Genomic DNA, 22315 nt, shown 5'->3' on the forward strand with positions numbered 1-22315 from the left:
TTGAGACCATGTGTGGCCAGGCTGCCTTGTTTTACATTTTTCTTTTATTAATTTGTTGGATATTCTTGACCTTCTCTTCTTTCAGATGAATTCTATTTTTTTTTATAGTTCTATAAAATGATTTTTGGTAGTTTGATTGGTATGGCACTACAGAAGTAAACTGATTTGGGTAGAATTGTCATTTTTATTCTATTGGCTTGGCCTTCCCATGAGCAATCAATATTTTTCAGATCGTTTAGATCTGATTTTGTGTAAAAATATGTTTTGCAATTGTGCACCAACAGTTCCTGGTTTTGTCTTGGCAGGGAGACTTCCAAATATTTTAAATTGTCTAGTTATCACAAATGGAATTTCTCTAATCTCTTGTTGCTGGGCTGTTGGTAATATATAGAAACGCTGATGATTTATATGGGTTTATTTTACATCCTGCAACTTTGCTAAAGTTGTTATTTATTTCAATTAATTTTTTACTTGATTCCCTAAGGTTCTCTAAGTATACCATCCTACCATCTGCAAAGAATGATAGTTTTGTTTGCTTGCTGCCTATTCTAATTCCTTTGATTTCTTTTTCTTTTCTTACTGCTATAGCTAACATTTCTAATACAATATTAATAGTGGTGATAATGAGGGGGTGGGGCCAAGATGGTGGCTGGAAAACAGGGACTCGCTTAAGCTCTCCCCCAAATCCCTCCAAACACCTGTAAAAAAATGGCTCTGAACAAATACTAGACCTATAGAACCCACAAAATAACAGAGAGAAGCAGGTCTCCAGCCCAGCATGGCCTGGAAGGTCATTGGGAAGGGTCTATCCCACTGTACTGGGAGCGCAGTGCAGCCCAGCATGGATCACACCAGGAACAACCAGGCCTTAGGGCCATGAATCACTGAGCTGCAGCAGTTACCAGACTTCTGAACCCACAAGTGCCAAAGACAACTTAGCAGGTCAGTGGGAAAACTGCTGGATCTGGGTGAGAGAAGTGTGCGTTCCAGCACCAGTCTTGAGGCAGTGGAGGTGGTGCAGCGGCAGCAGCAGGAGGCTCTGGCGGCTGCTTCCAGAGCTCCAGCTGCAGCTGCTTCTGGCCCCAGGCCCATCTGGTGGGAGGAATCAAGCAGCAGATCACAGTGGGGGGGGGGCAGGGAGCACTTTGCTGGTGAAGAGGCAGGGTTCTCTTGCTTTGCCCTGCTTGGATCTAGGTTGCAGTCCTGGTTGGCAGTTCTTGGGGGAGGAGGAGCACTGCTGTGGCAGAGCTTGCTGTATAGAAGTAGCTCTGAAAATAGCAACGCAAGACCCCTGAAGCTTGGGACAAAGCACTCTCTGCTCTAAAGGAAGTCATACCCTGACAAAAAGCTAAAGGGTCAAATAGTTGGCTGGGAACATCAACAGGCAGTGGAAAAGGACTCAGACTATAGAATCTTTTTTTGGTGACAAAGAAGATCAAAACATACAGCCAGAAGAAGTCAACAAAGTCAAAAAGTCTACATCAAATGCCTCCAAGAAAAATATGAATTGGGCTCAGGCCATGGAAGAGCTCAAAGAGGATTTGGAAAAGCAAATAAGAGAAGTAGAGGAAAAACTGGGAAGAGAAATGAGACTGATCCAAGAAAATCATGAAAAACAAGTCAATGAGTTGCTAAAGGGGACCCCAAAAAATACTGAAGAAAAGAACACCTTAAAAAATAAACTAACCCAAATGGCAAAAGAGCTCCAAAAAGCCAATGAGAAGAATGCCTTAAAAGGCGGAATTAGCCAAATGGAAAAGGAGGTCCAAAAGACCACTGAAGAAAATACTACCTTAAAAATGAGATTGGAGCAAGTAGGAGCTAGTGGCTTCATGAGAAATCAAGATACTATAAAACAGAACCAAAGAATGAAAAAATGGAAGACAATGTGAAATATATCATTGTAAAAACCACTGACTTGGAGAATAGATCCAGGAGAGATAATTTAAAAATTACTGGACTACCTGGAAAGCCATCATCAAAAAAAGAGCCTAGACATCATCTTTCAAGAATCAAGGAAAACTGCCCTGATATTCTACATATTCTAATTTTTATTGCAATATGATCAGAAAATGATGTATTTAATATTAGTGCTTTTCTGCACTTGATTAGGGTATTTTTATGCCCTAATACATGGTCATTTTTTGAGTTGCACCATTTTCGTGTACTTTTGAATACTCTGCAGTTCTTCGGAGAAATATTTGTTCATATTCTTTCATTATTAATCTACTGGGGAATGGCTACTAATTATACATAAAGTTTCTGCATCTGGGATACCAAACCAAAAAAAGAAATTGAAAGGATCCACCAATCACCTCTTGAAAACATCCCAAAAAGAAAACTCCTAGGAATATTGTAGCCAAATTCCAGAGTTCCCAGGTCAAGGAGAAATATTGCAAGCAGCCAGAAAGAAACAATTCAAGCAATGTGAAAACACAATCAGGATAACACAAGATCTGGCAGCTTCTACATTAAGGGATCAAAGGGCTTGAAATATGATATTCTGGAGGTTAAAGGACCTCGGATTAAAACCAAGAATCACCTACCCAGCAAAACTCAGTATAATACTCCAAGGCAAAATATGGATTTTCAATAAAATAGAGGACTTTCAAGCATTCTCGATGAAAAGACCAGAGCTGAAGAGAAAATCTGACTTTCAAATACAAGAATCAAGAGAAGTATGAAAAGGTAAGCAGGAAAAAGAAATCATAAGGGACTTAATAAAGTTGAACTGTTTTGTTTACATTCCTACATAGAAAGATGATATTTGTAACTCATGAAAACTTTCTCAGTATTAGGGTAATTGAAGGGAATATATGTATATACATATGTACATATATATGTGTGTGTTTATATATATATATATATATAGACAAAGGGCACAGGGTGAGTTGAATATGAAGGGATGATATCGAAAAATAAATAAATACAATTAAGGGGTGAGAGAGGAAAATATTGGGAGAAGGAGAAAGGGAGAGATAGAAGGGGTAAATTATATCACATAAAAGTGGCAAGACAAAGCTGTTAGTTCTATTGGAAGGGAAGAGGCACCAGGTGAAAGGGAATGGGTGAATCTTGCTCTCATCAGATTTGACTTAAGGAGGGAATAACATACATACTCAATTGGGTATCTTACCCTACAGGAAAGTAGGGGAGAAGGGGATAAGAGAAGCAGGATGATAGAAGGGAGGGCAGATCAGAGGAGGAGGTAATCAAAAGCAAACACTTTTGAAAAGGGACAGGATCAAGGGAGAAAACTGAATAAAGGGGGACAGGATAGGATGGAGGGAAATACAGTTAGTCTTTTACAACATGACTGTTATGGAAGTGTTTTGTATAACGATATGTGTGTGGCCTATGTTGAATTGCTTGCCTTCTTAAGGAGGGTGGATGGGGAGGGAAGAAGAGAGAGAATTTGGAACTCAAAGTTCTGAAAACAAATGCTCAAAAAAAAAGTTGTTTTTACATGAAACTGGAAAATCAAGTATACAAGCAATGGGGTACAGAAATCTATCTTGCCCTATAAGTAAGGGGACAGGAGATAAGGGGGGACGGGGGCAATGGGGGTGACAGAAGGGAAGGCAGACTGGGGAAAAGGGCAATCAGAATATATGCCATCTTGGGTTGGGCGGAAGGTAGAAACAGGGAGAAAATTCGCAACTCAAAATCTTGTGGACATCAATGTTGAAAACTGAAAATATTAAATAATAAAAATATGAAGATTTTCTAAAAAAAAATTTAAAAATAAAATAATTTCACCTCAGGCAAAAAAAAAAAAAATGCAGGCACATTACTGTTCTGCTGGTGCAGCAAAACTGGTCCAGACATTCTAGAAAGCAATTTGAAACTACTTCCCAAAAGCACCAAACCATAAATACCCTTTGACTCAGTGTAAGCTCTACTAAGTTTATTCCCAAAAAATGTTTTTTTAAAAAGCAAAAGGATTCATACATATAAAATATTTATAGCAGTGGTTACAGCAAAGAACTAGGAACTAAGAGGGTATGGAAAAACTGGGGATTTGCTGGACAAATTATGGTATATGGAAAATGGAACAAAATTGTACCATAAGAATTAACAAAAGACATCTTTTCAGAGAAAGCTGGGAAGACATGTATGAAATTATACAAGTGAAGGAAGCAGAACTAGGGGAACATTTTATATATGGGGAAAGGAGGAGGAAATAAATGCCGGCATACCTCATTTTACTGCACTTCACTTTACTACACTTCACAGATCCTGAGTTTCTTACAAATCGAAGGTCTGTGGCAACCCCTGCACTAAGCAAGTCTACTGGTGTCATTTTTCCAACAGCATATATTCACATTGTGTTTCTGTGTCACATTTTGGTAATTCTTTTTTTTTTTAAATTTATTAATAATTTATTTATTTTTAGCTTTCAACATTCACTTCCACAAGATTTTGAGTTCCAAATTTTCTCCCCATCTCTCCCCTCCTGCCACCCCAAGACAGCATGCATTCTGATTATCCCTTCACCCAATCTGCCCTCCTTTTTATCACCACCATCCCCCTCTCTTATCCCCATCCTCTTCTATTTTCCTGTAGGGCAACATAGATTTCTGTATTGCCTGCGTATCTTATTTTCCAGGTGCATGTAAAAACAATTTTTAACACTCATTTTTAAAACTTTGAGTTTCACATTCTCTCCCCATCTACCCTCATGGAGAAGGTAAGCAATTTGATAGTTTATACATGTGTAGTCATTCCATAACAGTCATGTTGTAAAAGGCTAAATATATTTCCCTCCATCCTATCCTGCCTCCCCCCCATTAATACTATTCTCTCTTTGGACCCTGATCCATCTCAAAAGTGTTTGCTTCTGATTACCATTCCCCACATTTGCCCACTTTTCTATCATTCCCTCCTCTCTTATCCCCTTTCCCCCTACTTTCCTGTAGGGTAAAATAGATTTCCATACCCAAATGAATGTGTATGTTATTCCCTCCTTAAACCAAATCTGATGAGAGTAAGGTTCACTCATTCCCTCTCACCTCCTCCCTTTTCCCCTCCACTGCAAAAACTTTTTCTTGCCTCTTTTATGTGAGATAATTTACTTCCTTCTACCTCTCCCTTTCTCCTACTCCCAGTACATTCCTCTCTCACCCTTTAATTTTGTTTAGATATCATCCCTTCATATTCAACTCACCCTGTGTCCTCTGTCTACACACACACACACACACACACACACACACACACACACACACATATATTCCTTCCAACTACCCTAACACTGAGAAAGGTCTCATGAGTTTCAAATATTGTCTTTCCACGTAAGAATGTCAACAGTTCGTTTTGTTTGCATTACTACATGGAGGGATGATGTGTATGATTCATGAGACCTCAATATCATAGTGGCTGAAGGGAATATGCATATATATGTGTTTACATATATATACATATGTGTGTGTCTATATAGGTATATCTATATGTGTATATGTGTGTATATATGTACACAGAGGGCACGAGATGAGTTGAATATGAAGGGATGATATCTAAAAAAAAAATCAATTTAAGGGATGGGAGAGAAGTATGTGGGGAGAGGGCGAGAGGGAGAGATAGAATGGAGTAAATTATCTCACATGAAAGTGGCAAGAAAAAGTGGTTCTGTAGGAAGGGAGGGATAGGTGAGGGGGAATGAGTGAATCTTGCTCTTAATCGGATTTGACCTGAGGAGGGAATACCATGCACACTCGATTGGGTGTCTTGCCCCACAGGAAAGAAGGAGGAAGAAGATAAAAAAGGGGGGATGATAGAGGGGAGGGCAGGCGGGGGGAGGAGGTGGTCAAAAACAAACATTTTCGAAAGGGGACAGGGTCAAGGGAGAAAATTCAATAAACGGGGATAGGTTAGGAAGGAGCAAAACATAGTTAATCTTTCACAACATGAGTATTGTGGAAGGGTTTTACATAATGATACGCATGTGGCCTATGTTGAATTGCTTGCCTTCTTAGAGAGGGTGGGTTGGTATGGAAGAGGGGAGAGAATTTGAAACTCAAAGTTTTAAAAACAGACATCCAAAAACAACAACAACAAAAAAAAGTTTTTTCATGCAACTAGGAAATAAGATACACAGGCAATAGGACATAAAAATTTATCTGGCCCTACAAGAGAAGAAGGGAAAGGGGGATGGGAGGGGAGTGGGGTGACAGATGGGAGGGCTGACTGGGGAACAGGGCAACCAGAATATACATCATCTTGGAGTGGGGGGAGGGTAGAAACAGGGAAAAAATTTGTAATTCAAATTTTTGTGAAAATCAATGCTGAAAAATAAATATATTAAATAAATTTTAAAAAAAGATTAGAAAAGGAAAAAAAAAGAATGTAAACAGTTTAATAAGTCCCTTATGATTTCTCTTTCCTGTTTACCTTTCCATGCTTCTCTTGAATCTAGTATTTGAAAGTCAAATTTTCTATTCAGCTCTGGTCTTTTCATCGAGAATGCTTTAAAGCATTTCATTTCCTCTATTTTCCTCTATTCCTCTATTTCATTTCCCTGTGAAAGATTATACTCAGTTTTACTGGGTAGGTGATTCTTGGTTGTAATTCTAGCTCCTTTGACCTCCAGAATATCATATTCCAAGCCCTCCAAATCCCTTAATGTAGAAGCTACTAAATCTTGTGTTATCCTGATTGTGTTTCCACAATACCTGAATTATTTCTTTCTGGCTGTTTGCAATATTTTCTCCTTGACTTGGGAACTCTGGAATTTAGCTACAATATTCCCAGGAGTTTTCCTTTTGGGATCTCTTTCAAGAGGTGATCAGTGGATTTTTTCAATTCTAGTTGAAACTGAAATCTCTAGTTCTAGAATATCAGGGCAGTTTTGCTTGATAATTTCTTGAAAGATTATGTCTAGGCTCTTTTTTTGATCATAGCTTTCAGGCAGTCCAATAATTTTAAAATTCTCTCTCCTAGATCTATTTTCCAGGTCAGTGGTGTTTCCAATGAGATATTTTTCACACTGGCTTCTATTTTTTCATTCTTTTGGTTTTCTTTTATAATTTCTTGATTTCTTATAGAGTCATTAGCTTCCATTTCCTCAATTCTAATTTTAAAGGAATTATTTTCTTCAATGAGCTTTTGGACCTCCTTTTCCATTTGGCCTATTCTGCTTTTTAAGGCTCTCTTCTCCTCATTGCCTGTTTGTACCTCTTTTGCCACTAGGGTTAGTCTATTTTTTAAAGTGTTATTTTCTTCAGCATTCTTTTGGGCCTCCCTTTAGCAAACTGTTGACTCATTTTTCATCATTTTCTTGCATCAATCTCATTTCCCTACCCTATTTTTCCTCTATTTTTCTTACTTGATTTTCAAAATCCTTTTTGAGCTCTTCCATGGCCTGAGATCAATTCATATTTTTCTTGGAGGTTTTGGAAAGAGGAGCTTTGACTTTGTTGTCTTCTTCTGAGTGTACATTTTGATCTTCCTTGTCACTAAAGTTTCTATGAGTTTCTATAGTCTGAGGTTTTGTTACACTGTTTGCTCATTTTCCCAGCTAATTACTTGACTTTTGAGCTATTTGTTAAGGTAGGACTCTGCTTCCACAGTGGAGAATGCACTGCCCCATACTTCAGGGGATTTGTGCAGCTGTTTTCATACATATTTCTAGGGACTGTAAATTTTCAGTTCTTTCAAGGCTGTATGATAAAAAGAGAGGTGTTGTAACAATCCAGCTAGCAGCTGCTGTGGGGGGTGTAAAACCAATAACAACCAGCTCACAGAACGCTGCAAGCCCAGGTTCTTTTGATATGCTTTACTAAGGAAAGCAACGGTAAGGGGTTAACAATCTTACTTTAATCCAACATACAAATATCATTCACTCAGTTCAGGGGGAAAAGCCAGCACCCTGAGCTTCAGAGCCAATACAAACAAATTACAAACATCAACAGACAGACCTTGTCTGATTCAAATCTCAATTCACACTTACCAGAGTTTAACAAAGTCTGAACATCTGGGTTTACAAGCTGGAGGGCTTTTAATTACAGCTGCCCAGAGCCTACACATCAGTACACCACCAAGAGTGAGAGCTCTAAGCAAATAGCTCTGTTCTCTCTTTTTATGCATTCTTTAGCTGTCATCAAACCCTCATCTGAGCAACCAGAACTTAAGCTCTTACTATTGGCTCCAGTCTTAGCAACTCCCCTTACAACCCTGAAGGCTTCATGCCCACATAGGCTTAGCACCTAATAGATAGGGGTTTGGGCCTGGGGCTTAGCACCTAATAAGACTCAAGCGAAGACACACAACTTAATTGGTATTACAGGTGTGTACTCCTCTCCTGGTCTGTGAATATCCACAAGCACTCTTTTCTGCCTTGGAACTGTGAGGAGAATTTCCTCTCCATGCCACCAGAAGCTCTGCCACACCAGTGCTCCTCCTTGCCTCAGGACTGCCACCCAAGAATGCAACCCAGATCCAAGCAAGAGAATCCTGCCTCAGAGCCAGTAAAGAGATCTGTGCAATCCCCCTCTGATCAGCCACTTGATTCCCCCCATCATCTGTGGGCTTAGACCTACGGAAGCAGCCACTGCCACTGCCCTGAGTATGAGGCTGGGGCCAGACCATGCTCCTCTTTCACCCAGGTCCCACAGAGCTTTCCTACTGACTTTCTAAATTGTCTTTGGCATCTGTAGGTTGAGAAGTCTAGAAACTGCCACAGCTGCCAGTGATTCAGTCCCCTGAGTCCTCCTCCGGATTTGCCGGGGCCCTCTTTGTGCTGGGGTGGCCCATGCTGGACTGTGCTCCTCCCTCAGACTGGTGCAAAAGACCTTTCCTGTTAACCTTCCAGGTTGTCTTGGGCTGGAAATTTCTTTTACTCTGTCATCTTGTGTATTCTGCTGCCCTAGAATTTGTTTAGAATCATTTTTTATAGATATTTGGAGGGGTTTGGGGGACAGCTCAAGGAAGTCCCTGCTTTCACTCTGCCATCTTGGTTCTGCCCCACATTTTGGTAATTCTTGCAATATTTCAAGTGTTTTCATTATTGTAATATCTGTTATGGTGATCCCTGATCAGTAATCTTTGATGTTAATATTGTAATTGTTTGGGGGCACCACAAACAACACCCATATAAGATAGTAAACCTAAATGTTGTGTATTCTGACTGCTCCACTGATCTGCCATTCCCCACCTCTCTCCCTCTCCTTATTCCCTGAGACACAATATGGAAATTAGGCCAGTTAATAACCCTACAATGGCCTCTAACTGTTCAAATGAAAGGAAGAGTCAATCGATAGGGCAAACTTCATTGTTGTCTTATTTTAAGAAATTGCCACAGCCACCCCTACCTTCAGCAGCAGCCATTAACATAGAGGCAGGACTCTCCAACAAATACATTACTACTTGCTGAAGGCTCAGGTCATGGTTACCATTTTTTTTGAACAATAAAGCATTTTTAATTAAGGTGTGTACATTGGTTTTTTAGATATAATACTACTGTATACTTAATAGACCACGATATAATGTAAACATAATTTTTATATGCACTAAGAAACCAAAAACTTCATGGAACTTACTTTATTGTGGTGGTTTGGAACCAAACCTGCAATATCTCTAAGGTATGCCTGTATTTATTAAACACCTACTATGTGCCAGGCAGTGTGCTAAGCATTTTACAAATATTGTCTTATTTGATCCTCACAAAAACTCTGGGAAGTAGATGAAAATGAGGCAGAAAAAAGTTAAGTGATCTGTCCAGGATCATAAAGATAGTAGGTTTCTGAAGTTGGATCTGCACTCGAGTATTCCTAACTCTGAATCCAGTACTCTGTCTTTTCCAACACCCAACTACCACTACATTATAAAGAAAAACAACTTTTAAAGACTTTAGAACTTTTTTTTTCTAATGGTAGAGAAGAGTTAGGAAAAAGTCTAGAGTTGAAAAAAGAAAGAAATAAAACAGAAAGGAAGGAAGGAAAGAAAGAAAAAAGGAAGAAGAGGAAGAAAGGAGAGAAAAGGAAGGAAGCAAGAAAGAAGGAATGAAAAAGGCCAAAAGAGAACAAAAGGAAGTCCACAAGGAATCATGGACAAACAAAAGAGCTTTCAAAAGTAATTGTGAAATCTATTATACACTTGAAAAAGAAAAGAAAGCTGTATACATAACAGACTCATAGTTTCATATCTGATAAGAAGTATTCATGTTAGTTGATGTTTAAGTTCAGAATTTTTAAAAAAATTATAAAGCAAACTTGGGTTGAAGTTCTGACTGACAAATATGAGCTGTGTGACAAATATGAGTTTGGGAAGTCAAGTCAATGACCATTTATTAAGTGTCTACTATGTGCCAGGTCTCTCCCTCAAAAGAGTTTACATTCTAATAATGGAGGAAGACAACACATAAAAGGAAGCTGAAGGGGGCAAGGAGAGGGAGGCATGATGGAGAAGAAGAGAGTCAGGAGCATATCCCAGAAAGGAATGAAGGGGTGAACAAGGTGGGGCTGGGCCCTTTTCTTAAAATGGAAGTTCTAGGAGGCACTGACCAGTCAGAGAAAGGGGCTGGAGTGATCTTCAAGGGTGAAAAGACTTACAGGGGGTGATACAGAAAGAAATCAGGCCAGTAGCCTGGATGGGAATGAAAAGGTAAGTTTACTTAGCCCTTCAGTACACCAGGCAACTCCCTACTCTCTGAGACTCTTAGATGCATTTCATTGGTAGATGTTTTCTCAACTGGAGTTCCCTACACCAATAAAATCACAGGGTCAATCAAAAACAAAATACAAAAAAAAGTTATTTTGTATTTATTCTGTGCTCTTATGCTTTTATGTTTGTATCTCTATAGCTTAGGATAATGCTTTATACTTTAGTGGACAATAATAAGTATTGAATTAACATAATTTTTATATCTTTGAGTAAATTTGTTTTTCTCTGTTTTGTTCAATATTTAATTTGCTCCATTAAAAAGCAACAATATAAAATTTTTACTCGAAGTAGCTCTTTTATCACAACTTGATTAAGCCCTTACTATCTAAAGGAAAACTCAGAGGTAATCAAATTTCATTAGCCCAGGGTTCAATAAAACTGAAAAGAGAAATTACATAGGAAAGAGCTTCATAGTTGACAGAAATTGCTGGGAAAACTGGAAAGCAGTCTGACAGGCATTAGGCTTAGACCACAATGTTGCACTACCTATCACAATAAACTAAAAAATGGACAGGACCTGAACATTAAAGATAAATTAGAAGAAAAAATTGGAAGATGACCACATTATGAACCTTTCCATAGTTAAAGCTAGGAGGTGAGTTCTTAACCAAAAAAAAAAAAATAGGGAAGAGGGGTAAAGATAAAATAGATTATTTTAATCACGTGAAACTGAAAAGGTTTTATATTAAAAAAATCAATGCAACTAAGATAATAAGGGAAATGTCAATTGGGCAAAAAATTATTGTATCAAATATATCTGACAAGGGTCTCTTGAATATCCAAGATACATATGTCACTGTCTCTTTGAAGAACCTTGGAATCCATTGCGTATTGTTATACACTGGCAAGGCATCACCCAGCATGGCATACCCACATCAAATGTGCTCTATAAGTGAAGCAGAATTGCAGTAATCAAAAGAAATGTGAGATGCACAAATTTAGAGACATATCCACTCCAAATGTTGACACAGACTATTTGTGCTCAACCTGTGGTAGAGCCTTCCAAGCTCATATTGGTCTGATCAGCCATGTAAGTGATATCACTCCAACACAGTGATGTCATTTTTGGTCCTCTTTAAAGGACAACCACCAACCAACCAATATATAAGCAACCGTGTGGGGTGTAGGGTGTGTTCAGGGAAAACTAGTACCACTGGAGTGAGGGATGCCACGCATTTTTCAGGGCTGCTTTTACCTTTGGTGTCCATCTGATCTACCTAACTCTCACCTGTACCTCCAAGAAGGCGTAATAGGCACAGTGGCAACACCCTGGTAAACTGTTTCAGAAGACGAGCTAAATTCAGGTTGAGGGTAACTGAGGAGTCTTATATCCGCTGGTGAGTTGAGGGGTGTCTACCTCAAGCAAGTGAAGACTTCCCCCAGTGGAATGGGCAGATGAAAATAATTTGTTTCAACAGCCATGAAGAAAGCTAAAACAGGTGCTGTGGAGTGCTTAGAGCAATTAGACATCGAAAATGCCAAGGTCATCGACTGCATCTCAAGCCATCAACAGCTGTCTGGACTCTGTCCTGCCACTGGACATGATGACTCTGGAAGAGACAGTGAGGCTGATGACTTCATGCAACTCTGCCTCACTTAAATTCAATTTATGTATGAATCAAAAGACATCACTCTTGCCATTTAACCATGTTTACCTATCTCAAAGTCCTGTGGTAACAGGCAAATGACAAAGCGGGAAGTGTCGATACACAGGTGGCCCAGGTCATGGGGTTGTCTTCTGACTGGAAGTAGCATTGGGATTCAGCAGCCCCTTGGGTGTCTAAGGAGCCTTTTAAGGATCACACTGCTCACCTCCCGGTCTGAGAAAGGGACTAGAAAAGATGCCCTAAAAATTGTGTGCTTACACCCTAGCCAGATTACTGTGGCAGGCAGGGATCCCACCCTGTGATCGAAACACAAAAAAGTGTATAAAAACTTCTGCAGAGATGATTCCACTTACCATCAGTACATAGAACATGCATACACACATATAAACAACACAAAATCCAGTAGAACTGAAAGATGAGCAACTCTTGTTGTGAGAGAACTCAGCAGGTATTGCATTCAAATAGCAACCCTGAGTGAAACAAGGCTCGCAAATGAAGGCCAGCTTACTGAAGTTGGAGATGGATACACATTTTTGTGGAGTGCCCACAGTGAAGGGGAACACTTATGAAGCCGGTAGAGGTTTTGCAATTAAAACTAATCTAGTCAACAAGCTTGCATGCTTACCAAAAGGAGTGAATGACAAGATGTATGACACTGCAATTGCTACTTGCAGGAAAACACCATGCCATCATCATCAGTGTCTATGCTCCCACCACGATGAACCCTGATGAGGTCAAAGAAAAACTTTATGGAGACCTGGAGTCCCTTATCATCAATGTGCCAAAAGAGGACAAGCTTCTAATTCTGGGTAACTTTAATGCTAGAGTAGGCTCAGACTACCAGACATGGTAGGAAGTCCTTGGTAGTAATGGAATTGTAAACGGCAATAGCAATGGTCACTTACTACTGAAGACTTATGCATCTCATGACCAACACTGTCTTCTATTTTCCCAAATGCAATAAAATATTGTGGATGCACCTTTGCAGCAAACATTGGCATTTAATAGACTATATAACTATAAGGAGATGTGTGGCTCAGATGTATGGACTTATTGTCTCAAAGATAAATATTCACAGCTGTCCCCAAGGCAAAATGACTACCAGAAGAATTAATGTCAACAGATTAGAGCACTTCTTCGAGTGGGAAATTTGTTGCTAACTGTAACCAGAATGGCCTTTGTTTTCTTTGAATGACTCAGCTTACCTCATTGAGCCTCTGGACGCTGTGGCTTGCTCTTCCGGGGCAGGAAGCCCAAAGAGCATTCCAGGAAGCAGACAACTTCCTGTGTGATGAGTCATGGGGCTGGCTGAGGGGAGGTGTTAGCTCCAGAACCTGGTCTACGCTAGGGGGAGGGGCCAAGTCAAGAACCAATCGGCCCTGGTCATTCAGGCGGCGCTTGATGATGTCAAAAACTCTATAAGAGGGGAGAGGACAGCTTGAAGATTCTTTTTCCTTTTCTGGTTGGAGCCAAAGACACCTACAACCAAAGCTGAGCTGCCGGTAGCAGAGCTGACCCACGTGGAGCGAGGAGTGCTGAGCCAGGACTGGAGGCCAGTGGGTAATCTTCTTACCAAACAGGGGAAGCATGTATACGATTTTGCCTTATACTATCTCACTTCTTTGTGGCCGCCTGGTTACCCTTGTGAGGCGGACTTATTGGGCCTGGAAGCTTTTGATGAAAATATCAAAATGGGGACGCTGGTTTGTGGGCTTGTTATTGTGGAGTGTAAATACATGCTTTAGTTCTCCTGCCTTCTGCCTAGAGAATTCCTTATATCCTGCGGTTCCGGACCTTTTAGGCACATATGAGATTCTCTTTGATATCATAAATTCTGCCTTCCTAATATACTAACTTGGAGGGAAAGTTGAGCCAACATACAGTTGGCAATAGTGGAGCAGAAAAAGAGTGGACAGCTTTCAGAGATTTGGTGTACATCACTGCATTTGTCCATCAGAACACTTGCAAACATCAAGACTAGTTTAATGAAAATGATGGGGAAATTCAAAAGCTGCTAAAGGAAAAATGAGAACTCCACAGGGTTTATCAGCAGAATAGTTCACCCATCTCTAAGAAGGCAGTAATTAGCTCCATTAAAAGTAAAGTACAAGTAAAGTTAAAGAAGCTTATAGGATTATGTAGGATTCTTGGTTCAGTAAAAAGGAAGATGAAATTCAGTTTTATGCTGATAGTAATAATCCAAAGCATTTTCATGATGCCCTGAAGGCTATTTATGGGCCAAAGACCTATGCTGCATCTCAACTACTCAGTGCTGATTAGTGAAAAGGACATGATCCCAGAGAGATGGGCTGAATCCTTCCATAGCGTTTTCAACAGATCATCATCAATTAATGCTGAAGCCATTGATCATTTACCTCAGGTTGAAGTCAATCCCTCCTAGCTGAAGTTCTAACTGAAGAAGAGGTTTTGAATGCCATTAGGCTCCTTTCATGTGGCAAAGCACCTAGTGCTGATTCTGTTCCAGCTGAGATTTACAAGGTGAAGTATTGGGGGAGGGCAGGGCAAGGGGAGTCCATTGCTCACACAAAATCTGACTGAAATTTTCCGAGTTATATGGCAAGAGGGAGTTATCCTCCATCTCTATAGAGGTAAAGGAAATAGTTTGTCCTATGACAATGATGGGGGTGGGAGGGAGGTGGGGGGAGGTGTCTCTCTCTTAGTCATTGCTAGCAAGATTCTTGCCAGAGTCCTCCTTAATAGGCTGATCCTTTACCCTGAAGATGGTCATCTACCTGAGAGCCAGTGTGGCTTCAGAAAGGGCCAAGGAATAGTTCATGTGGTGCTTGCTAACTGAAAACTCCAGGAGAAATGCCAAGAGCAGAACAGAGATCTGTACACAACATTTGTAGATCTGACCAATGGCTCTGACACTGTCAATCATGAAGGCTTATGGAAAATTGTGTCAAAATTTGGTTGCCCAGAGAAGGTCATCAGTATTGTACATCAATTTCATGACAGTATGCTTGCCCATGTTCTGGATAATGGATGATGCTCTCATGCTTTCCCAGTCACCAATGTAGCAAAATAAAGCTATGTGTTTCTTCCCATGCTTTTTAGAATGATGTTTTCAGCCATGTTGTCAAATGCCTTCAATGAGGACAAACAGAGCATCAAGGTCAGCTACTATACTAACGGTAAATTCTTCAACTTGAAAAGGCTACAAGCCAAGACCAAAATGGAGGGATGTTGGTGCATGATTTTTTTGTTTGCAGATGACTAGGCACTCAATGAAGTCTGTGAAGCTGAGATGCAATAAAGTATGGATTGACTGCTGCTTGTAATAATTTTGGCCTAATAATTAGCCTAACAACCAAGAAAACACAGGTGCTCCATCAGCCAGCACCACATCATCCATATATGGAACCATCGGTTACAGGAAATGGAGAAGTTTTGAATGCTATGGATAAGTTCACTTACTTTGGCAGCATACTTTCCAGGGATGTACACATTGATATTGAGGTTGACGGTCACACTGCCTGAGCTAGCTCAGTGTTTGGGAGGCTCCAAAGGAAAGTGTGGGAGAGAAGAGCTATTAGACCTACTACCAAACTGAAGGTCTACAGAGCTATTGTGCTGACCTCATTACTGTATGCCTATGAAACCTGGACAGTCTACCATGACCATGTATAAAGCCATAAGTGAAAGATCTTTCCTGCCCATTGAATAGGCTTCAAGTGGGGCCAACAAAGGGAGGCCTGATTAGAGGCAGGCCTACACCTTTTCAGTAACTAGATGTGAGGACCCAGGCTAGTTAACAAACTAGTTTGCTAGTTTGCAAGAGGCATGAAGCCCTCATGGCCCTAAGGGGAGCTGCTAAAACCAGAGCCAATGGTATGTGCGCTGAGTTCTAGTCAATCAGATGACAGCTAGGGCTGTATAAAAAGAGAGCCCAGAACTGGAAGCAGCAGAATTAGGAGCAACAGAGAGCAGCAGGATTCAGAAGCAGACATCAAGAAGGCACTGAGGCAGCAGACACAAAGGGAAAGCCAGCATTGAGACTGCAGAGTGGAGAGTACTGAACAAGAGAGAGTTGCAGTTGCGGAGATTAAGGAACCCAGAGTCAGCAGAGATGCAGGAGAGAGTGCTGAGCAAAGAGGATTCCTGAGTAATCTTTTATAGGAAGGCCCTAGCAGTGGGGGGGGGGGGGGGGGGGTTGGGGGGGCAGGGGGTCCCCCTGCAGGAAGGCTACAGTATGGCTTAGTTCCTTGCTATAATATTTTGTTATAATTTCTTCGTTACTACAGTGAGGTGGGCGCGGTTTTGGAATATTTTTGCTACTATGACTAATGGGGGGCATTGGTCCTTAGATTTGATCCTCTGGAATCTAAATAAATGTTATACTTCCTCTGCCTTCTACCTAGAGAATTCCTTATACTACTCAATTCCAAACCACTCAGGCATGTCCATGGCCCTGTCTGAGGTCATGAATTTTGTCTTACTCCTATATCATGGCAGGAAACAGAATCGTATCCATTTGAATTGTCTTAGGAAGATTCTGAAGATCACCTGGAAGCATACAATACCAGATACTGAACTCCTTTCTCGAACTAAAATGCCAAGCATTCAAACTCTACTGCAATTCTAATGGGCTGGCCATGTTGTTCAAATGCCAAACATATGCTTGCCAAAAGGACTATTTTATGGAGAACTCACACACGGCAACTGCTCACATGGTGGTCAGAAAAAGCACTACAAGGACACTGTCAAGGTCTCTCTTAAGAACTTTGTAACTGACTGTGTGACGTGGAAGACACTGGCACAGATCCTCCCAGCATGGTGTGCCCTCAGCAGAGAAGGTACTGTGCTCTATGAGCAAAGCAAAACTGAAGTAGCTCACATCTCAAAATGTGAGATGTACAGATTCAGAGGATCTACTTCAAATGGTCATATGGACTATTTGTGCCCCACCTGCCAGTAGAGCATTCCAAGCTTATACTGGTCTGATAAGCCACAGTTGGACACACTGTAACTTTACTCTAACATAGTGATATTTTGATCATCTTTGAGAATGAAGTGCAACAACCACCATCAAGTAACAGTGCTCAAAATATATGAACAAACCATTCTCAAAAAGGCTACAAATTAACTACCATATGGAACCCAAATAGATAATAGTACGAGAAAGGCAAATCACAACTGAGGTTTCATCTCACATCCAATAAAATCGCAAAGATGCCCAAAGATGGGAATAGTTAATGTTATAGGGGTTGTGGAAAAACAAGTACATCAGTGTTCTGTTGGTGAAGCTACGAACTTGAACTTTCAGAAAATAATTTGGAGCTCTGGTAAGAAACTGACTAAAGTATCTATTATACCTTTTGCTGAAAGCCCACTATTTTGCTGTGACCCAAGGAAGTAAATTATAAAAATAAATAGGAGAGAGACAGAGAGAGAGAGAGAGAGAGAGAGAGAGAGAGAGAGAGAGAGAATGAGAATGGGAGAGAACTTTTTTGCAATAACAAAGACCTGGAAATAAATCAGGTGACATTCAATTAAGGAAATGGTAAAATGAGTTGGGGCATACAAAAACACAAATAGACCCATTGACTCAAAGATAAAGACTGCAACCTATCCTAAACAACTCTTGTCTTCTCCCAAAAGTTCACCACAGGAAATATATCCAATGTGCTACATGCCTTCTGTGATTTCTCATAATCAATAGTATACTGGTGGAACACTATGATTGTCCATCTGTGATGCTTCCCATATTTTACTCCTATTCTTCTCTGGAGTTTCTCCGTAGTCTTATTGCGGCCGACTCACATCCACCATGCCTTTCCATTGTGCTCTGGAAACATTCATTTTTATTTTTTCAAAGTCAATGGTATTTCACATTCCACTGCTATGTAACAACACCAGCAAAATGTTGGTACTAAAAGATGAGCCTTGACTTTCATAGGAAGATTGGTTGGTGTCAGCAGAAGAGCTAAAGCAATTCCTAAAGCAATCCAATCCACAAGAGACCGTAATATGGAATTTTGTTCTATTGGGAAAGGGAAGGAAATAAGCATTTATATAGTACTTACTATGTGCCAGGCATTCTACTAAGCACTTTTACAAATATGTCATTTAATCCTTATAACAACCCTATGTGACATAGGTGCCACTATTATCCCCATTTATAGTAGAGGAAACTGAGGCAAACAGAAGTTAAGTGACTTGCCTAGAGTCATATAGTTAGTGTTTGAGGTCTAATTTGAATTCAGGTCTTCTTGACTCCAGGCCCAGCACTTAGTACACTGGGCCAACAGCAACCTCTAAACCAATTAAATGCTTTAAAAAAAAAAGTCAAACAGCAAGCACAGTAGTACATGAATATAATGGAATATTACTGTGCTATAAGAAACTTTAAGTATAAAGAAGACAGGGAGGCATAGGAATACTTCTATGAATCAAAACAAAATCAAGTAAGCATAACTAGGAGAACAATGACAACAAAATAAATGGAAAAAACAACAACAAAACAATAAAAATCAAATACATTACATGGGTATACATCAGCTTTGAGAGTGAACTACATTTGTTAATTATATTATAGTAGGGATTCCTTTTGTGTATGGGTTGAACTAGATGGTCTCTGGGATCCCTTTCAACTCGCAAATTCTATGATTCTGTATAGAGTTATAATGACCAAGTTTGTTACCAAAAAAGAAGATATAACAATGAGTCTCCCCTCTTTGCAGGGATGAGAGACTATGGATGTGTGATACTACATATAGTGTTAGATTTGGTTGAAGAGTTGTTTAGTATTGTTCAATTGCCTTTTATTCTCCTCCTTTATTCTTTGCTATAAAGAATTACTCTCAAGTTGAAGAGAGGAACAGAGTGAGAAATGAGTGACAAAAAAAAAAAAGAAATCAAAAAATTTTCAAAATAAACAGAAAATCTAAATTCATCAGAGCAATTCCTATAAGTTGTAATACTGGTCTTCTCAGATGACTCCCTCTCTGCAAGGGTTCATTCACAATTGTCATAATTTCATATTTAAGTGCCTACCTCCATTCTCAATCAAATTCTATCAGGTCTATCATGGAGATCTAAAAGTCAAAAATCAATTGTCCTCATTTATAACAAAGGCTAAACTAGTTAAAAGTGACTCTACTCTTCATAATAGTACTACTGTTACCAAAAATTTCACCAATAAACTAATTCTTGTGTTCAAATACAACAGGAGCTTTTCTTTTACATTTCAAATAATTAAAAGAAATCTAATAAAATTAACTGGCAGTATGAAATGCAAATTGAATTATTAGCACAAGATAAAATGGGTAATATTGGAGGATATTTTGCTACCCAATTGTTATGCAATATTATTTTCTACTTTTTATTATCATTCTACAACAAAGTCTAATTTGTCATATAATCGCTAAATTTTATACATACTTTGTCTTACGTGTTTCTTATCTATCTTATATATATATATATGTCCTATATATATATATATATATGCCCTATATATTTCCAAATGTCATTTCTCATAATATTCAGTTCTGCACAAATTACCCTCAATTGTCTGTACTATAGGACCAAATGTAATTTCTTTAACTTTAGATGATATTTTTGTACTTATAAGCAGAGATGTCTTAGTAATTCACCGAACAAAAGAGCTGCCTAGCTTCTTCAAGAAGACTTTAAACTCTCCTTCCCATTTAAGAAACATCTCCATCACTTAAGAGACTGATGAAAAAGACCAATCAGCGTATGGTTTGCCTAAATTCTTTCTGGATAAGCACTGGTTCAGTTATACTAGGGTAGAGGTGATTATTTTGGCTTGAAAAGTCTCCAGTAAATCCAAGTTAATTCCAAACATGACAAGTTGTATACAGGCGCTGACAAAATACAACCTATCTTTAAAATATCTTTAAAAAAAAGTCACTAGTGCGCTTCCGTGGATTTGTGGATTATTTTGGCTTTCAACACCAGAGCGAATTTTTAAAATCGGGAAAATTACTAAACTCCAAAATTCAACAACAGCCTAAAAATAGGTGTAAGCATTCAGATTTAGTAAAATTACTAGTAATGTGAAAGAGGCCTAAACTCGAAAATCGTAACATAAAAAAATCTGAGAATCTCTTTCAGTAAATGAAGTTGAGGGAGATTCCCTAATTTGTGTTTCAATTGTATTGTGAAAATCTTTAAACTAGATAAGACAGAAAATTGCTTCCATGCGATCCCTTTTAATTATGTGACACAACCCTGAAAGTCATCTACTGCAAATTAGGAGCTATGTTTTAACCAGTTAAGTGTCACGGAGCAGCAGAGAGATCTGGGGGGTAGGCTGAAAACACTAAGGCCAAGGGCGGAAATCTGAGACTGAGCTTCAGTGCATCGGCAGTGTGGCTGGGAGAAAAGGAAGCGAGAGTGAAGCAGCAGCACCGCACTGGAAGAACTGAAGAAGACGGGCGCTGGCTCAGAACGAATTAAGATACAGAGGAGGCCATGCTTCCGTCCAGTCTTTTAGAGGGCGGGGTGTGCTACGTAAGAAAAGGAAGGCAGCCTACCTGTTGGACCAGCCGGGATGCTCCTTGGGGCCTACGCTTCGCGCCCCTTTCCCAGCTACACGTCCGCTAACAGTAAGCCAGGAAGCAGCTGCGGCCTTCAGATTCCCGCCACCGCCGGTCTCTTCTTCCTCCAGGGACACGGCGAGTTGGTTGAGGGCGTAAAGCAAAGAGCAAAAGCCGCAGCCCAGACACAGTACTAGCACCCGCAGGTAACGCCGCATGTCTTCCTCCAGCCACAGCCTGCCCACAGAGCCCGCTGTGGCTGCTTCTCTGGCTGCCGCCAGTAGCCCAGATTTGACGAACTGAAAGCCGAACCCCAGTGCGCAGTCGCAGTCAGAAGTTCCTCCTCCCTCTCCGTCCTTCCTCCGCCTCCTTCCCCTTTCCGTGGCTGCAGCCGAGAGCCAGGGTGACTCTGGCGCTGCGGCGGTGTCACAGGAACACCCAGTTCACCAGAAATGTACGACCCTGGGAGACGAAGGTGGAGGCGAGGGCTCCCTGACTAGGCTGTGCCTTAAACGTGAGCTGCTTGAGAGGACGATCCAGACTTGCCAAGGCTTTCACGGAGCTGATGCAGCTTTAGCCCCGGACTCTGGTGGCTTGGCAATTACATCGTAGAAAACATTTCCCACAGCCATTTCTCTCTGAAGGAGAAAGTGACCAATGCCAAGAGCTTTGAGGAGTAGTGAAGCCTCCTGAATAATTATTCTCTCAATTACTGAAGCCGGCCCATTGTAACGGAGGAGGTGGAAACGCGAAAACTACCCAGTTTTAAAGTTTGTTGAAGAGTTGCCAAAAGATTACCGAAAAATCATTTACATTATTATATAAACGTAGCACCCCCTCTCATGGTGGCAAGTGGAGTAATCAAGGACGACTACCTGAGGTTCAAGGTAGTGTATGGTTTTGTACTCCTAAAACTCTTAAGTGAGGAGTCTCCCCACCTAGTGCATTTACCTCAAATATATAATTATAAGATAAGTTCAAAGCAAAGCAATCTACTGAAATAACATCATAAAAGCATTAGGTATAGGACACTCTTCCCCCCCCAAAAAATCTGGGACACTCTGTCCCACAATATGCACAACATCAATGGGAAGAGTAGGCATACATAAACAAAGTTGTGTGTGTGATACTTGGATCAAGCAATAATTTTGTATATGGTTTAAGTTTGTGATAGCAGTGGTCATTTCTGGGATTCTTTTGAAAGCAGACTGGCACAGAACATCTGACCTTAAAACAACATTAAGATGTTCTCTTCTCTGGATTTTGTACCATCTCTGTTTCATTGCTCCCCTTTGTTGTTTCTAATCCTGTGCTTTTTAAGAATGGATATTACTTACAGTAATTGTAGCTAACATTTATACAGCACACTGTGTGCCAGACATTGTGCTACGTGCTTTACAATTATTGTCTCATTTGATCGTAATTCTGAAAGGTAAGTGCAATATTATCATTCCCGTTCTACAAATGGAGAAACTGAGGCAAACAGGTTTAAATGACTTGCCCAGGGTCACACAGCTAGGGCTCAAT

General features: G+C 40.1%; 1 protein-coding gene across 2 annotated transcripts in view; it reads right to left on the bottom strand.

Annotated features, from left to right (window-relative positions):
* GXYLT1 (glucoside xylosyltransferase 1) overlaps positions 1-21087 on the bottom strand; it is an 82552-nt gene extending 61465 nt beyond the window's left edge. For both annotated transcript variants that reach the window (XM_036761824.1, XM_036761823.1), the window contains exon 1: positions 20786-21087. In XM_036761824.1, the coding sequence (XP_036617719.1) occupies positions 20786-21006 (221 nt within the window). In that variant the 5' untranslated portion in view covers positions 21007-21087. The remainder of the gene's footprint in view (positions 1-20785) is intronic.
* Between the last annotated feature and the right edge of the window lie 1228 nt (positions 21088-22315).

This window comes from Trichosurus vulpecula, chromosome 5 (assembly GCF_011100635.1).
Source record: "Trichosurus vulpecula isolate mTriVul1 chromosome 5, mTriVul1.pri, whole genome shotgun sequence".
NCBI lineage: Eukaryota > Metazoa > Chordata > Mammalia > Diprotodontia > Phalangeridae > Trichosurus > Trichosurus vulpecula.